Consider the following 18,732-nt stretch of genomic DNA (forward strand, 5'->3'; position numbering starts at 1 on the left):
TTCTGTTTGAAGTCACAGATGCTGCAGCATTGGAGCCTATGTAAGCACCCCTCCACCAAGCCCTCTCAATGATCCTCAACGACCCCCCTCCCACTGAAACCATTCCATTCACCGGAAAGTAACGTTTTCAATTGTGTACTGTAACAGTATTTTGTAGGATGTATTTATTTCAGATAATCAAGACTAGTTCCCACCTCTAAACAGAAAGACTGCTTCAGAATCATAGTTAACCTGGAGATAAAAATTATTATAAGTGATTCCTTGTGATTTCAGGATTCTGTTTCCTGGCAGTTGAACATAGACCCTTATGACCTTTCAAACACCAAAAAGCGGTGGGAAGATGTCTAGTCTAATTCCACATAAACCAGGAATGGACGACTTTGATCCTGGAAGACTGTTTTATTAACAAAGTACTTGTTTTAGGACCTGGTTTAATTGTTTCAATTAAACAATTGATAACATAGGCGTGGTCAGCAAGAGTCAAGGTTGCCCATCTATGAGGTAGACACAGAGTCAAAGAAATAATAAACACAAATAGACTTATCATCATCACCACACCACATATTAGACTTATCATCATCCCCATACCACATGTGGTGTACTGAGAGTCAAACCAGCAGGGAGCTGACTAGTTGTTTAATGAAATGACACTGCACGTTGGCAGCAGAATTGAACCAGGACATTCTGTATGAACAGGGGGGCTCTTACTGCTTGAGCTAGATGAACTGTTCCCCTATCCCTAATTTGACTCCTTATAAGGCTCATTTCTGTTTAGGCCTAGCCTTTTCCCTTTTCGGTTCAGTCACCCAGCAACCAGTGTCACCTTTCATTAAGTGGAAGAGCCTTGAGCTGTGGTGAGGCAGTGTATTGAAATCAGTCAAGGAGCGTTCTCTCTGCCTGTGGCACCAACACTGTGATTGCCATCCGTTTCATGAGACAGATTACTCCTTGCAGCTGAAAAACATTCATAGAAATTATTGTGATAGCAGGCTGGCATTCAGGGTGTGAATTCAAACAAACGAAAATAACCTCTGAAAGATCCCGTTTGAATTGCCTAAAGATGTGTTTTCCAGACACGCAGAAACTATTTTTTAAAATGTAATTATTTCATGGTTATTTTTAAGTAGCTTAAAATTTTTTTTTTTTTTTTTAATGCCCACTTACCTTTTTTGATGTTTGCAATTACTGTGTAATATTGTGGGGTTTTATATATACAGTATATTATTCAGTCTGTCAAGAGTTCAGGTCTGTCAGTTCAGTTGCCCCATAGACATATATAGCCAACATGTCTTTTAGAAGTAAAAGCCAGCGCCATCTAGTGTTCAGCTATTCTGGATCAAGCTACCTATTGTACTGCACAGTTGTGTACTAGATGGTGCTGGCTAACAGGAAGTGTGTACTGTGCAGGACTTTAGATTCACAAGCATGCAGTGTATGTAACTGAAAGTAACGAGTATAAGCAAGCTGGTGTTGGGGTTCAGCCATCCTTAAAATGTTCTGCTGTGCCAAGGCTGAACCGTGAAAACAAACAAATGCTGTTTTTGCTCCATCTGTCAAACTGGACAAACTAGGCATCATTTTGTAGTGAGTAGGTCTGTGAATAACATCCCAGCCCTGAAAACAACATGAGGTGGTTCAGTGAGCACTTGAAATATGTTCCAGCCTTATAAACCACCATGCTACCCTAATAAAGACAGTAATAATAATAATAATAATAATAATAATAATAATAATAATAATAATAATAATAATAATAATAATAATAATCTAGTACTGCCATTCTGAGTTCCAAACATGTAATTGGAGCATTACAGTTTGTACATTTTGATGGCCATCTTTCACATCACTGTGTATTTCTCTGTTTTCAATCGCTGTCTTTTTGGCAGCATTTTAGAGCAATGTGTTCTTTTTAATTATTTATGGAGATGTTTCAACATAACTTTTTTGCCAAAACCTTAATAAGAGAACAGGACTGAACACTAAATTCCAGTGATTAAGTGGGACAGCAATTACTGACGCTGTTCAACATTACAGGAAGGGTATTGGAAATCACAGCTACTACACGATAGAAGGAAATATGTATAACCATTACACTGTTTAAAATGATTGTCTGCACCTCTAAATTGTATTTGCTTTAGAATTGAACTGTGGGAGTTCCCATATCAGCGCATTAACCTGTGTAGGGAGATATGCGACGTGAGTGAACGAGAAATGTGGGTGAAATGTGTAAGCAAGCAATAGAAGCTTCACATTAACCTTGTGTAACTCTCTGTACTTGTAGCATGTGCTCTCCCATAGAAAGCCTTTGGAATCTACCAGCATTGTTCTGGCAATCCACCCAAGCCCCTACAGCAGTAATAACTTACAGTAGCTTAGTGGTAGCAACACTTAAATACAGTAGTCATATCCATATAAGAAAATGTCAGCTGGCAGATTTATAGCAATGCTGTGATATCTATAGTCACTGATAACTTTCCTTATACTGTATATCACCGCAAATAGACTACAGGATTGTATGTCGTCTGTACGCTGCACTGTGCCTGAAAAATGATCATTACCCACACACCTCCTCAGAAAAGGCATATCAGTTCATCACCCTTGTGACCAAAATATAAATATGCCGGGTGCTATTTTTAGAACTGAAATTTCATATAATTAGCTGTGGTTTCTGTCACTACAGATGAAAAGCTAAAAAAAATTTAAAAAAAACTTTAGATAAACAACTTACACTACTGGTATATTTATGTGTGCAAGCTGTGGGATGCATATTCTGTTTTTATATGTTTTCAGTGTTAGTTTCAATGAGTTTGTAAGGCTTTCAACTTCTGAATGCCTTTGTGATCTGAAATGCATTATGCCGCTTCACATTGGTGGGGGGAAGAAACAGACACAGTTACAGCTTTTATATCAAACTTTTCACCCTAAAGACTCCAAAAACTCACTGTCACTCAGTCTCTTAATAGATCTATGAGCATATGAATGTGTAAGAATAGTTCATGTATAGTGTAAGAATGACAAAAGATTGGTAATCGTGATTGTGACGTTGGTGTTATAGACAGTTTATAAACAAGAAGATTCACACTTTCCAAACTGGAAGAGCGTTTGCATGGTGACTGAGTGTATGGGTTTGTCTCTTCCCCTTCAGTCACTTTTCTAAACAGTCTTTATAAAGAATACCCCAGCTCCCATTCTGTGATTCTAAAAGCTGTGCGTGGGTTGGGCCAAAATGCTTTGTTTTTGTCTTACTATAGTTATCCTTTCTTCTTCTTTCAAAGAATGACAATCATTTTCCATGTCAGCAACACATTAAAAATACAGTATGTTCAAATGCCGCTAAACTAGTCTGTTGGAAACCGAGCGACAATGTCTTCTTGTGGCTTGTTGCCTAATTAAAGGGTCTTTTTGTGTTTGTTGGAGAAGATTCCTTTGCACCCTAATGGATAACAAATAGGCTCTTGTAATTTGCTATTGGACAGCATGATTTGAAATGTACTGCTTCATTAAGTATTATGAAGAACCACTTTTAGCCCACTCATAGGAAGAAAAACATTTATTCATATGAAATCATTTTAATTATGTAGTACTATCTAGACGTCAGTGCTGTGTCAGGCAAACATGATAAGCAGTTGGCTTGTTTGTCTGTCATAAATCTTTAAAGTTGCAAACACAGGTATGTAATCCCAGTATACCAAATCTGTGCTGGGGAATCTAAAGTGGTAATACTGTTTGAGGTAACTCCTAGATTAACATGAAATTCCCATTTTTTTTTTGTTGTGGTTGTGTTACAGGAAAGCTTTCCCCATTGGAGACAGAGTGACTTTCAGTGGAAAAGGCTGTGTTTGCCAGCAGTGCTCTCATATCCTGGCCAGCAGCAATGAACCTGTGAAGATTCACGGACCAAGCCGTAAGTATTGAGCTTTAAATGTTCAGTAACAGGGAGAGTGACAGAACTGGGAGGTTAGGCCACATATTTTATTTCAGTATTGGAGTAGTAGAGCGAGGGATTTTCTAAGCAATGCAGAAATAAAGACCCACGTACTGTGGTTCAAAATATCCAAATAACCGTGATTGTGATTAAAAAGAAACTTGCATCCATAAATAGTTGGCTCACAGGGCAGTCAGTATAGTAAATTTATAGTAGTCAGGGGTGTTCTAAAACACTTTCAATTCACACTCTTTTCATAAGTCTGTCGGTTTGCAGTTGTATTATACTGAACACATTTCTGAAAGTGTAAACTACAGCTTTGTTGAAGAAACGAACCACAAAATAGAGCAACAAAAAGCCTTGCAGTCTGAAAGCACAGTTTAGGTAGGGGGGATAAATGAGACTCTCTAGAAAGTGGGTGATGATGACGAATGGCTTACAGCTGTCATTTAATCAATGACCCTTGCAATAAACTGACATGTAGCAAATTCATGTGGATTTAAGGCAGTGGTGGCTAAAAGAATACAATTTAAAAGCTTTCTGTCATTCCTTTTAATTAACTGTTCAATTATTTGTAAAAACCATCAATAATCTAGTGATCTGTAGCCGTGAACAGGATGCCTATTGTAAATGAGGGGTATTGCAGCCCTCATGCTATTAATAAACTCCTTTTGAATTCAGACAATGTACTACAGTATATACATAAATGAAATGTATCCTTATGTTCTGATGTGTTAGGAATACAGGGATATAGTATAGGCAATATAATGCTGTCAATACAGGAATATTGTATAGAGTGTTGTATGATACAAGTTGATAAGACTTGGTTGACCTTGACCAAAAAAAAATACAAACCACAACAAACAAAGTCTCACTATTAGATTAAAATAAGTTCTTGCAGTGTTTCTGAAGTGCTTTTAACGCAGCGTTATTCCAAATGGAATACCTGCTGACATATTCAGTACTTCTCTGATTGCAATAAAATGCAGTTTGGCACAGACAAGACTATCAGGAGGAAATGTGGTTTGCTTGTTCAGTGAAATGGTGATCGTCTCATTGCTGGCAGCAGCTGAGGAGAAATTTGTCAAGAGTCCAGGTGTCTTTGACAGCATCGGTCTCTCACACTCAGCACACTTCATTTCCTGCACTAAAATCTTGAATCTAATCATTTACCCTAATAATTCAATAATTCAAGACTTTCAGCAGAATCCAGTTTGCAATGAGCTTTCCCAGACAAAGATATCACGAAAGGCTTCAGGAATAGAAGAATAGCACATTTTAAATGTAGAATTTAAAGCTGATATGAAACCCAAATTGGTGCAGATTTGATACAGTTGAAAGATACGCCAGGAAAATATTAGCGACCCTAAAAAAACTAGGCTTAGCAAGTAGCAACACTAGTCCATGTAGAAGAGAATGAGAATATAACTACCATTTGTTTCCACAATGGCTGGCATACACCAGAATATAGGGTACTGTACATGAATACACTAGGTTCATGCTTACTCAGGAACCCAAATACTGTGCTAAGTTCATAACAATACAATTATTTCTACTGTAAATACAGTAATATTAGACAATTGCAGACACAATGTTTGTACACTGTGGCTGTACTGAGTCCTTTAAGACATGGCTTAATTGTATTACCCTGCTGCTTCCTTTTGATACGCTGATTCCTGCTTTGTGGCGTTGAATATCGAGCTCCGGACACCGTCCCTGCATGGGATCTGTACCTTTGTATATAAACATTGCAATGATTGATTTTAATTGGAAATAATAACAATGATCTGGAGTCCATGTGCTTCCTGTTCCGTGTGTCTATTCTGGCGCATTGTAACTGGAAAGGAAGGCAGTCTGGTAAATATACAACGTACAGGATGTGTGTGTTGGGAAAATTCGGGGTTAAAAAAGCACCAGCATCATTTCAAGGGAAATCGCAAGCTTTTATTGTTTTTATAATAGAATTGCTTCTGCCTAAAGTGACTAGACTTTAGGTATTATAACCCATTGTAAACATCTTCTTTTAAAAGTAGCTTTGCGTGTGATATAAAACATTTCACTAATCCTGTAGAAGCTATTATGGTTGGGAGTAGTACACACAAACAGCATTTGAGCTGGCTTTTTTTTATCAGTGTGCGGGCATGTTTATATCTAGTTCGTCCTCTTTTTCTGCTTTGTGCATGGCCGTGACTTGAGCTTGTATTATTGAATTGTATTGCTTGTATTTATTTAAAAATAAATAAATAATGTGATATCTGTATAATGTGAAATAATGTGATAATTGTAAGTCGCCCTGGATAAGGGCGTCTGCTAAGAAATAAATAATAATAATAATAATTGTAACAGGATAATCAGTTCTTTACAAAACAAGATGGCATCGTTTTTTTTCTAAAGGACAAACACCAGTAAAAGAATAACAACTCAAAAAAGCAATGTAACCGTTGAAGGACATCATAAGGGTTCACTTTAAGATACAGTGATGATTTAGAAAATGCAGAATGGGACTAGGTGTAAAACAGTACCTCTTTATATGTCTAACAAACATACCCAGGCTTTATTTATCTCAATGGGGACATGCATGACGTCTAAAGGAGGGGGTTTGTTATTTGATGGCCCTTTTAGCACCTTCACATGAGAAGTCCTTTCAATACCTCTATCTCACACATAACATATTGAGTAGGCACACAGGGATTACTGTGAGTCTGACTTCTTGTTTTTTGTTTCATTGATTGAGTGACAGCTGCCTTTTCTGGTTCTGTTACACTACATTGGAAAGAGCAAGGGCTGAACCAGGTCATATTCCAACACTGATTATGTGCCATGCAGTCAATGCCCTGCTATTACTAACTACAGTTAGGTCAATAGTCATCTGCTGTAGCCCAGTAATGTATGTCACAGTTTTACTTTGCCTTGGGGCTAAATGAGAGCATTTATGTTACCTAGCAATGCACTGTATACAGCACACTCCAGTCATAGGATTTTAGACTGACTTACACAGGGATGCAATGTATTCTTGCACTTGTGCAGCTGTGTATAATACTGGTTTGAATTGCGGTTACTATGTACTGGAGACAGCAGCAATGATGTAGCCACAGTGCAGTTAAACAGCTGTAGTATGAACTCTGCTCTGCTGTTTGCAAGATGCTCATTGTACCACTTTAAAATATCACTGTGCCGTTTAAACAGTATTGTCTGCAGATTCATATGAATACAGTGGCTCAAGGAATATGTTCAATATCAGTTCCAATGGCTGTAATGATAACTGAGATGATGGTAGCACATGCACTCAATCACAGCCGTTAAAGTGGAATTCATATGGAATGTGTTTTCCACATTTAGAGTTGTTGATAAGGAAAGGGTAACACAGAGTTAGAGGAGTGTGTTATAGAGCGGTTATGTTTCCTTCGCTGCAGTGTGATTCTCCCCCAGTTTTGCACTGGCAGCCCATGCTTGCATGTCTCTGGGGGAAGTTCACTCTGTATTGAGCTAAACTTCAGTACAATGAAAACAAATAGCTTTGTAACCCTCCCAAAGAAAATCCACTGCAGTTAATGTCATCTCAATAAATCTTCCGCTCCAAACGCTAACCTTTAATCATGTATTCATGATGCTCTGTTGAATTGATTTGCACGGGTCTGTCTCTCTTTTTTGGTTTTTATAGATTGTGCTGGGTGTAAAGAGGAGATCAAACAAGGACAGTCCCTATTAGCGTTGGAGAAACAGTGGCATGTGAGCTGTTTCAAGTGCCAGACATGTGGAATTGTGTTGACAGGAGAGTACATCAGCAAGTATGTATACTGGCTTTCAGGAACACGTTTGTAGACAAACGAGCAGAACTTCCAGGCATGCTGAGCGCTCTAATTAGCTGCGAACAGGGGGCATTTGTAAATGAAAAATATAATATTTAATAGGAATGCCCTGTAATGGTACCCCTGTACTTGGAACCTAGTCATTAAATTAATGAAGCATTACCAAATCTATCCATGTACTGCTATACTAATGATTTATAAATACAGCTGTTTGCATAGCCTTAGATTTTATGACTATAGCTTTAAAAGACGTCTTATTTAAAAAATAAAAAAAGATTATTTTGAGTCACAGAAAAGATTCATTTTGATGTGTGTCTTTCAGTCCTAGAGAAGAAAAATCAATAATATTCTCTGTAGTTCAGCATGCTGCAAAAAAATCTAAAGATTTGATCTCAGCGGCCGGTAGCTCTCACAAAATAATTACCAGCTAGTAGCGCTGTGTTTGCACAGAGCCAGTCAGAGCACTTGCCTTAGGTTTGAGGAAGGAATGAGAAGCAGCTAAAGTAAATGCCATTTTGAAGGATGCAACACGAGAATCATAATAAACAGTTCATGTTTTATAATTACATTTTCATTCGTCTTCTAATACAAGGTGGGTTATAATTATGCATCTGTTCACTATAGCACAGTACAGTGCTGTTCCGCATTAACACAACTAAAAATAAACAAAAAGGGCTAGCATAAAAAATCACGTTGATGTATTGTAGCTTTTTGTTATATGCACCCATATTCACTGTATTTTTCAAGATAAGCCAATATAAACTACACGTCATCAAATACTGTTCCTAAACAGCTTCCGGGTAATAATGAGAAAGTAATGCAGCACTATAATTACACTGATCGTTTTAATGAATTCAGTATTCAATAGAAACAGCATGTTATTTGAATCCTGTAGAGACACTGAAGAGTTAAGTTTCGTTTACCAAACAGAGCTGTGTTTTGTTCTCCCCAGGGATGGCGTTCCATACTGTGAGTCCGATTACCATTCCCAGTTCGGAATTAAATGTGAGACCTGCGATAGATATATAAGTGGAAGAGTATTAGAGGTAAGTAACCTTGCAACACTTCACAGTGGTTTTCTTGGTTTGGTTTCTGTTCTGGAGTGTTCTTTCCTCCTGTTCTGTCGTACTGCCCATGTAATGCTATCGCTGTTCTACAGTGACACAGACTGGAAGACTGTGGAGTTGTCAAAGATGAGTTTGCAGTCACAGTACCTGCCAGCTATGCAGTGCTGTGCATCAATTATTGTTTACACAAATATGTATACATAAAAAGTTGCAACCTCCAACAAATTCAACAGTTTTATTTTTTCCTGACTAAATTGAAACAGAAAATGATATAAAGTGAATCTCAACAAGAAGAAGAACCTATTAGTTAATATGGCTATGACACTTCATTCCGATATCAAATCGCTCTTATTACTGCTTATATCCTTCATTTCCTTCTGGAGGTCAGTCCTGTGTGTTTACTGTATGTTTTATCTAAATTAACAAGAATTCACTGTTCTTCATAAACGTTAGTGTGAGAAGGCAATGTGTTGATTTGGGTTAAGACTCGGTGTTTGGTTTTGCTTGACCTTTTGCAGTGGTACATGTTCTGCTCTCCTCCACGAAGATGTAGATTATCTTAGATTCTGGCAAAACAGTGTCTCCCCTACAGCGCTGAGTTTTAGATTTTCCAAAAATCAAACTTGGGACTCTTAAACCTCATTCAGTTGTCATGGAAACACAACTGGGCCCTTGCTTTCTTTTCACAGATGAAGATATATACGTTCAATATGCTTTGTCATGTTGATGTTGTGTAGAACACATTGTAGGGTTCAGTTATGTTCTTTTGTTAAACTCTTCAAGTACAATCAGGCAATAATGCCAAATAGACTTCCTTTCTAATTATTCAGAATAATGATATGTTTTAAAGGGCTCTCAGGGATTATATTTTTTAGGAATTCATTAACATTGTATACATGGTTATTATACTGTATAATATGATATAATAACACTGCAACATCTCCACCTGTCCATTTAATAGATGTGTAAATGCCTGTCCTGCAAGAAGAAATAATTCCTTCCTTCCTTTTGAACGACCTTGTATACACAGGACAGACGTGGTTCTGCACTAATACCCAGAGGGGCCGGGGATCTTTTTAAATTGGATTCATTTATTCAACATAGAAAAAGAAGGAATAACCTTTTGGCTGTGCCTGATATTTGATTGTCACTTAATTGAGGCCATGCGTACATCACACCCTTAATTTACATCCTCTGAGCTCTTTGCATGTCCAGCTCCAAAGCTGGAGAGATGTCTGGGGCAGGATGGTTTCTGGCAAGAATGGGTGAATTTCCTCAGTTTCTGCCCTGAATGGTTTGTACCTTTCATTAGATGGCCAGCAAAGGCTCAGGATTATTTCTAACTTTTCTTTAAGCAAAATCTAGTAATCCTGTCGATCCTAATTTAATTTTGCAGTTTGCTCAGAGCAGTTCCCTGACCTTGCTATAATTCCCTTTGTATTTTCTGTATGCATTAAAGTGAGGGTCTGTCATAACGTTATAAAGGTTAAAAGATAAAATGCTCTTGAATGAAGTGGTGACTCACTTTTTTTTCCTGATTACGGGCATCTGGGATACTACAGAGAGGAGTATCTGTCAGACCGCCTCATTATAGGCACTCAAACTCAAAAGCTGCTGGTGAGGAAAGCAACTGCCTTGATTGGGAACAAGGGACTAGGAAATCACTCTGTCTTTCTCTTTATCAGTCTGTTGTACTGAATCAAGTTCTGCGAAATCTGCCGGGTGAACCTCCCTCCAGAGAGACTGTAGCAGTTCTCATCTTCTGCCTTTGGTTTCGTTAAACAAAAAGTTCTCAAGCGCTTTTAGTGCTTCTGAGGAGTAAGGGAAACAATTCAGTACAGTTGAAACTTGTATTTGTATTGAAAAAAAAAAAATTGTGATATAGCACAGTGTCCCTGCCTAGAAAACCTAAGAATGTGCTCCTGGTGGTACATCTCAGGGAAACCCTTATTGGTGTTACACAGTTGACCATTGGGACTTTCAAACATATTCAAGCAGAAGACAATTACAAATTCCATCAAATTATTTTTAAAAGAACACTCCAGTTTAGTAATTTAGTCAACAATAAGCCCCTCCCATTTTGGGTCCCTGTGGAGCCATGTGTGATGTGTGGTCTCATTAGCCAAGGGAAATGCTACATTAATAACTCTATTACATTTTTTTCATTACTTTTGCTTACTGTCAGGTTTTCTAATTCCGGGAGGTTTATTGTGCTTTCATTAACTCTAAATGTAGCATCACTAATAATTCTTATTGCAGATTATTCTTGGAATGATGGCATGACATCATTGTGCTAGTCAATAACATTTGTTTTAGAGTATGTGAAGAGTTTTGCAGATGTGAAGACTGGTTTGATTTAAAGCAGAGATGGAGCTGCTGTTGCTAGCTTGCTGGCACAGATGGGTGTGCTAATCTTAATGTCCCATAATGTGCCATTCTTGTACAATAATGAAGCCATCCAAACAGAAGTGAACGGCATTCATTTCCAGTGCCTTGCTTGTGAATATATAGCTTCCCTGACCATGCATTGGGATAACAGATGACAAGCAATTTCTTCTGTGCCGCAGTAATGATTATTTATAAACATCAAGCTGACACTGAAATGACAGCCCATACTTGCTCAGAACACTCCCTGGAGTTTTCAGATGGATGGCTGGGCACATCAGCGCATCCAAACCTGGTGCTAGCCTGTTTAACTTCATGAGAAATGCAAGAGGCAGCCAAAAGCTGAGACCATATATATATATATATATATATATATATATATATATATATATATATATATATATATGAGAAAGATATCCAGACATAGAGACACTACACTACTTAATTCCTATACCTCTGGAATCACCCTGGTTAAAATCAGACAGGGCAAACAAAAAGAAAAGATAACCCAGACCTGCCTTTAACTGTTTTAATCCAAAAAGTATTCAATTCTATAAATGGAAACAGGACTAAATATTTTTTGAGCACAAATTCTAGACAATTCTACTCATTGTAAAACACCTTTGGTGGACCCCACGACTGAGTTATAAAGACCCAGGGGTGGCAAATCATTTGAAAGAAGCACTATTCCAGTGAGGGCAAAAGTCTTTGAAGTCTCCTTCCATCTCTCATCTACATTTATTTTCCCAGCAAATCAATGTTGTTACGAGTTCTCTCCAGGGTGAATATTGAAAACTGGAAATGCACAATCAGATGGGAATACAGTTAAATGTGTTTCAAATAGCCAGCACTGCGATGTGGCTTATACAATAGCCATTCAAATACAGCATCCAAAACTACTCGCCATCTATACTGATTCAAATTGCAACAGCTGAGAAATTCAATAATTTGAATATGAGAGGCGTTTAAAAGCAGTACATAAGTGTGGCATTGTTGAGCACAGCAGTACATCATGTGTGCTTGTCAGCAGCATAAATGCCATTAAGAATCAGAAGACATGAAAAAAGTCAACTTTTAGGAAGTCTGTGAACTGGCAAATGAAAAATGCATGTTTTTTTTTTGCTGAAATAGACTGAAGATAAACAAGGCAAGGTTTTCTGTTCCTCAGATGCTAATCCACCCTCCTGTAAAAAGTTTTGTATGAGAAAAGGATTAATTAGAGACAGGAGAAGAAGAAAATGACACCAAACTGATTTTTAAATATAAATTCTCCCCAAAAGTGGTTTTAGATTCTAACCATGCTCATTCTTATTTCCAGCATACACTTGAAGAAGATGAACAAAACAACTGTTAATTAATAATACTTCATACTTTCAGCACAGAATAAAGCTGGTACAGTAGGTGCTGTTCTTTTTAACAGCTTGTGGAAACCGCTATCTGAAGTATTTAGGTTTTAAGAAGCTAAATATTTAGTTCCATGATGTTCTTGTAGATGTCATGACATGTTCCCTGTTTTTTATAGGCTGGTGGAAAGCACTACCACCCAACATGTGCGAGATGTGCTCGCTGCAATATGATGTTTACAGAAGGGGAAGAGATGTATCTCACAGGTGAGCTGATTTGCTCTGTTCTGAGAGTTTTCATATATAAGGTTGTTACACTATAAGCATTTTTGAGTTTTTGTATAAGATTTTGGATAGCGCCCTTTGTAACGATGGGTTTGGATTAAAGTTTAAGTAAAACACATTGGATAATTGCAACAGTTTGCACACAGGGTTATCCAAAGGCCACAGGCTATTGGGCAAACTATTCATTACTATGAAAAATTAAACCACTAAAAGGTTGATACAGGATATATGATTGATGATGTTCATAAGGTGGACAACCCCAGCTATGAGTTGTAATGGTGATGGAGATTGTAAATCTAAATTCTGAGAATTGAAACCCAAGAGCAGAAGTTCAAATAATTTTATAGAAGCAGTATTCCGGGGAGAATACAGGTCTTTGTCTGATGTATCCTTCCATCTCTAATCCACATTCGGTTTCATAGCAAATTAATGTTGTTACGAGTTGCCTCCGAAGCGTAATTTCAAATGGCAATAGCTGGCGGATGATATGTTTAAAATGGGGTAGGATGAGAGCCATTTAAACACAGTAAAGTCTCATTTACTTTACTATCAAATTATTCTGTATCATTTTGTGGCATCTGTTAACACTGCAGTATAATACAGGTGTACCTCGTCAGCAATAAAAGCTATTAAAAATAAGAGGTCATGACAATATGAAATTAGCAGATATTACCATGGTACTGAACCCTAGGGGCCAGGCAGGACCCAACCTAGGGAGTCTCCACCTGGACTCATTGGCGAATGTGATGTAGTGAACTAGCCACATATGATTATCACCTCGAACCCTACAGGAGTGCAAAGCCCAATGCAGCGCTCCCTGTGAGCCCCGAGTCAAGATCAGCAACGCGTGGGATTCAAACACACTTGCATGGATCATGCTGCACTTCAAGCAGTGCTTTTACTGGAGACTACTGTGTGTCTCTTATGGCAGCCCTACCCTTGCTGCAGCACCTGAAATATGCATTCATATGTATTATAGAGGCCTGCTGTGTGTGCCCCCAAATTCTTCAGCGCTTTTTTGTAAATCATCTCTCCCATCCCTGGGACGATGTTGAACAGAGTTAAGAGAATGCATTCTGATGTCATTATATCATTTTAGACTGCAGTTCTCCTTAGATATGATTTTATGAATATATAATTACACATTAAAATGACTGCAATGCTTAAAGTCATAAGCATTTGCTGCAGTCATGACAAATGGATAATTACTGTGCAGAATGGCTGCCCAAGTGAGCACGTAATACTTGCCTAGAAGCAGAGAAATTAAAATGTTCCTTTTCACAGAGCAGTAACTCATAGAACATGATTGTAAATATCAGACTAGCCGCAAGATACACAGTTGACATATAGGATTTGTTGAGTACAACATATGCTTCTCTTCAGCTAGTGCCGTGAGAGTACTGAATTGTGTGAAAGATGGAGCATTGAAATAGAGGTAGAGTGCAGGTTATAACAGTACTGTAGAACATACAGACTGGGAATACAATTATTGAGCGATACAACCATGTGAATTTGTTTTACTCATTTTAAAAACGAGAGTTGCTTATTTTTTAACATAGTACTGTTAACATTGTACTGCATAACAGTTTCCTATTCCGCAACAAGGCTCTGATACCTAGTCTGACATGCATTGTGGATGCATCTGTGAGCTTCTCCGCCCTGGCAATACGATCATTATGGATTCCCTTATAAAAGTCTACCCTGATAAATTTGCACAGTATTTTTGCAGTTTCCAAATACTTTTGCCATAGTTTACCATGATTTACCATGTCGTTTTAAAATGCGTTGGCCGTACCACTTTGGGCTTTACAATGCTTACCTATGCTTTACTGTGCTTTCACTATGCTTTATTACACTTTGCTGTGCTTTTACTATGGTAATCTCTTTAATGAAGCACAGAGCCAGCTGTCACAGGTGGAGAGGTCAGGAGAATTGTTGAATTGTATAATTTATTTTTAAATTTAAGACAAGGATATGTCAAATAAGTTCCAGTCGTTTAGGCAAAGACTGTAGAAACATTAATAAGATCCGAGCTGAAAGTGTCAGCCAGCTACATCCTCTCAAATACCACTTACATTGATGCTGGTGGTCTGGGGTAGCAGAGGAAACGCCCATGGGTATAAAGGATACAGAAGACTATTAGATGGAGATTCATTACGTTATTATGTCAGCAATTCTGTTAACTGAAATACTGTTAGCAAAATTTCCCAAGGGTAATAAAGCCATCGAGGGACAGAGTTAACGCCTTGCAGACTAATCTCTTTGAATCAATCCCGTTCTGGCTGCCCATGGTGGATCTATATATCTAATGACAGTGTTATGACAGTGGAAAGTGAGACTGCGATACATCTTTTTATCTGAAAGCAAAGGCAGTACAGCAGATGGTTAAGCGTGTTAGGCAGCGAACAAAGAGGTCATGTGGACAGGCATGCTGGTTTGATTTTTTGTTTGGCGCTAAGAATGAATGTCCTTTCTATATTACTGTGTCGTGAGCACACTTCCAAATAAACATGATCATTTTTTTTAATTCTGAGTTTGTTAGGAGCTGAATCCTCTGCAGTAAGTATGATGATGCACAGTGAACAGGGATATGAGTCTTGTATCTCTGCGTAGGTTTGTTAGCAGCTGAACTCCACAGCAGTAAGAGTGATGACGCACAGTGAACAGGGATATTTAAATCTCTGCATTGCGGGGCAAGTGACCTGGCAACGTCACAGCATGTTCCTGGCCTAGTTTTTAGCAACCAGACTAAAGAATAACTGAATTATGCGGCGTGCCAGTGGTAAGAAAATATTCCCCATATCATATACATGGTCCTGTGGATTTAAAAAATGCCTGACAGCGTTATTCCCTTCTGTTTATTTTTTAAAAACAATTTATAGGTTTAATATCATCTCATGCAACTCTCTCCACAGCAGCTTAGAAAATACTCCCCAAAGGCCTACGACTAAAGATGCTCCAAATTTACATTGGGCCAGTACATACAGTATACTGTACAGTTTTGTTTTCCCTTTACACAATATTATCTGTACAAATACCCAAACATGCTTTCAAGGTGCAACTCATAGCTCACTGTCCCATTTGTCTGCTGTGAGTTACTGGACTTTTAGACTCATACCTGACCCCAATATCAGCTCCGGCACTGTCTGTTGTAACTGTACATGCCATCATTAAGCACTTGACATAACGCTAAATCAGCTTCACAGCCATATGAAATACCGCAATATAGGATACAAAAGGTAAATACAGGTATTTGAGAACAGTAGGATACTTGGCAGTGTTACAAATTCTACACAGTTTTTTTTTTCTTGTACAGTAGTTATTACTTAAAGCATGAGATATACATGGTTCTTATATTGCAGTAAGTGGTAAAAAAAAGAGTTGCCTGTGCCACATCATTTTAAATCAAATTTTGAGTCTCTTGGGGAGTACTTTAAATTAGCCGAAATCATATTAGTGAAGGACTAACGTTTAAGTCGTGGTGAGAAAAGGTGCTAATAAATAATTTATAAATTAATACTAATATCTAATTATCACTGTTCTTTTTAAGTGTAATTCAAATGTGCAATTTAAATTAAATATATAGGTGATAAAGTTCAAACACGTAAACTGTAGTGAATTATTTAAAAGAGAGCCCTGCTTTGGGTATTTTTATTTTATTAGAGTTCATTTGTATCCTTATGGACAAGGGTGACTGCTGCTGTTGTTAAGCGCTCTGGTGTTATGTTGTAATACCTTTCCATAGAAATTGAGAGTGTAAATGAATTTCTCCTGACTATCAGTATTCCATGGCTTGATAGTTAAATAATCATGTCTACTGTATATAGTATGTTTGAAGTTGTGTTTTTGCTGATTTAGGATCTGCGGTTTGGCACCCACAGTGTAAAAAGGCTGCGAGGGCTGAGAGGAAACTCAAGGTAAGAATTGTTTCGCCGTTTTAATAGATATAAGAAAACTGTAAAAAACAAAAGCACATTATAGTTATGCTGTTGTTTACACAAACAGTAAAACATACTTACATACGATCACATCCTCTTGGTGACAGGAGTTATTTCATTTCATTGATTCTATTTCAGTTTGTACTCAGAGGTTAGCTTCCCTTAGGCTGAGGGGAATTTACACAATGCTTGTTTGGTCTTACAGCACAGACGTACTTCTGAAACCTCAATTTCTCCACCTGGGTCCAGCATTGGCTCTCCGAACCGTGTCATTTGCGTGAGTAACTACCGCTGAATGCATACATTCTCATTGTATCTGGTGTTGTAAGGACCTTGCGTACTGATTGCATTGTCTTGATCGATACAGTGTGTTCCCATTCTTCCTGCTCAGAGGTTTATTACCTTTCTGCTTTGCCACTGTACAAATCAAAATCTGCTAATATAAGCCAATGCTGTTTCAAATTGAAGGGCATTATATGTGCTTATTGTTGTTCGCTTGCCATCAGCACCACTAACATGAAAGAGCAAACAGCACACTGGTGGATTCCATGTCCTAAGATCTCTCATTACCTTTCTATTCTGGGTGTTAGTTTTTCCTGATATAGTTAGAGGATTTTTGTATTTTTCCTCCAGGCAGGAAGGTGACATCAGTTCTCCTTTATAAACTCTTTATATAAAGCCTACAGCTTTTCACAGTGACTGTGGAAGCATATTGTCCCAGAACGAGAAAAGGAAAGTAGAGGTGGAATAGCCTATGGAAGTTGTATATAAACAGATATGAAACTCAAAGAAGGAACATCTAAAAACAGAAATCTTCTCCTTTGTGACCGAACATCACTTCTCTGTCAGTTTACACTTTACCTGCTTTCTATTAAGAGCAGTTTAGACATGCCTTGGGTAGGGGGATCCACAAGATGTTGTGCTTCTTGCTTTTGAAAAGAATCTGTGTCGGTCGTTGCTGTTGGTCATCTCACAGATCTCCATCTGCTCATTTAACTTTTCCTTTCCATGTTATCTCTTATTTATAAAGGATACGTATTTGACCTTCAGCCTGTACTGTAATTCCTTTCATCCCTCTTCTTTGTGTCCTCTCTAGGCAAAGGTGGAAAACGAGATCCTTAAGTACAAAGATCTCGCTGCTCTTCCTAAGGTTAAAGCTATATATGACGTTCAGCGGCCCGATCTCATTTCCTATGAGCCCTATCACAGATACACCTCAGATGACACGCTAGAAAGATACAGCTATGGGGAGGTACCGAGACCCAGAAACTAAACTTAAATGTGCTTTAACTGTCGATCGCTGTTGTCTGTTCCTTCAGTAATGTAATGCGGGAACATAGGGTGGTCATGATGGTCAGTGATACTCTAGTGAGTAATTCTCTGAAAGATAGTCTTGCGTGCCACCCTGAACATCTCTAACTCTATGCCACTGGCATTACATAACTGGTAAGGATGGGCAGAGTATGTTATCTGTGACTAATGATTCAAGATTTAACTGGGGAAAAAGCATTTCGTACAACACACCAAGCAAACAAGATACTGCGCATTAATTCCAATTGAATATTTCTCCTCCTTCACTTATAAATTCCCCATATGCCTTTTCCTTGCTTAAAATATAATTGAATTGAGCCCTAAGTATTCAATGTAAACTCTGGCTTTTCTGTTTAGAGTGTGATAAATGTACTGTAACTACAGCTGTATTGTAATGAGGGCATTTTAACATATACTTGTTTTGCTTGTTTGCGCACTGTGTGACATTTGTACAGTTGTTGTATCTTTTACCTTTTGTCATGTTTGGAATTCTGCGAGGACAGCTCGCTCAAACCCATACGTCATGCATCTTGCCTACAGAACAATTTTTTGGAACGATAAAAACCCATCGAAACAATGAATTCATACCTTCACAAGTACATAACATAAACTACAGTTTTGTACAAACAGTGCCGCAGTGCAATCTTAAGCCACTTTAAATAACTCTGT

At 38.0% G+C, this 18,732-nt stretch overlaps 1 protein-coding gene across 7 annotated transcripts in view; it reads left to right on the forward strand.

Moving 5' to 3' along the window:
* The window catches only part of ablim3 (actin binding LIM protein family, member 3), a 72,297-nt gene that overhangs the window by 36,783 nt on the left and 16,782 nt on the right, over window positions 1-18,732 (forward strand). For all 7 annotated transcript variants that reach the window (XR_009308153.1, XR_009308155.1, XR_009308156.1 and 4 more), the window contains exons 4-10: window positions 3,789-3,904; window positions 7,587-7,713; window positions 8,687-8,780; window positions 12,709-12,796; window positions 16,673-16,731; window positions 16,958-17,029; window positions 17,849-18,004. Coding sequence is in view for 1 of the 7 variants with exons in the window: in XM_058996237.1 (XP_058852220.1) it covers window positions 3,789-3,904; window positions 7,587-7,713; window positions 8,687-8,780; window positions 12,709-12,796; window positions 16,673-16,731; window positions 16,958-17,029; window positions 17,849-18,004 (712 nt within the window). In the remaining 6 variants the exon portion in view is untranslated. The remainder of the gene's footprint in view (window positions 1-3,788; window positions 3,905-7,586; window positions 7,714-8,686; window positions 8,781-12,708; window positions 12,797-16,672; window positions 16,732-16,957; window positions 17,030-17,848; window positions 18,005-18,732) is intronic.

Source organism: Acipenser ruthenus, chromosome 22 (genome assembly GCF_902713425.1).
Source record: "Acipenser ruthenus chromosome 22, fAciRut3.2 maternal haplotype, whole genome shotgun sequence".
Classification (NCBI taxonomy): Eukaryota; Metazoa; Chordata; class Actinopteri; order Acipenseriformes; family Acipenseridae; genus Acipenser; species Acipenser ruthenus.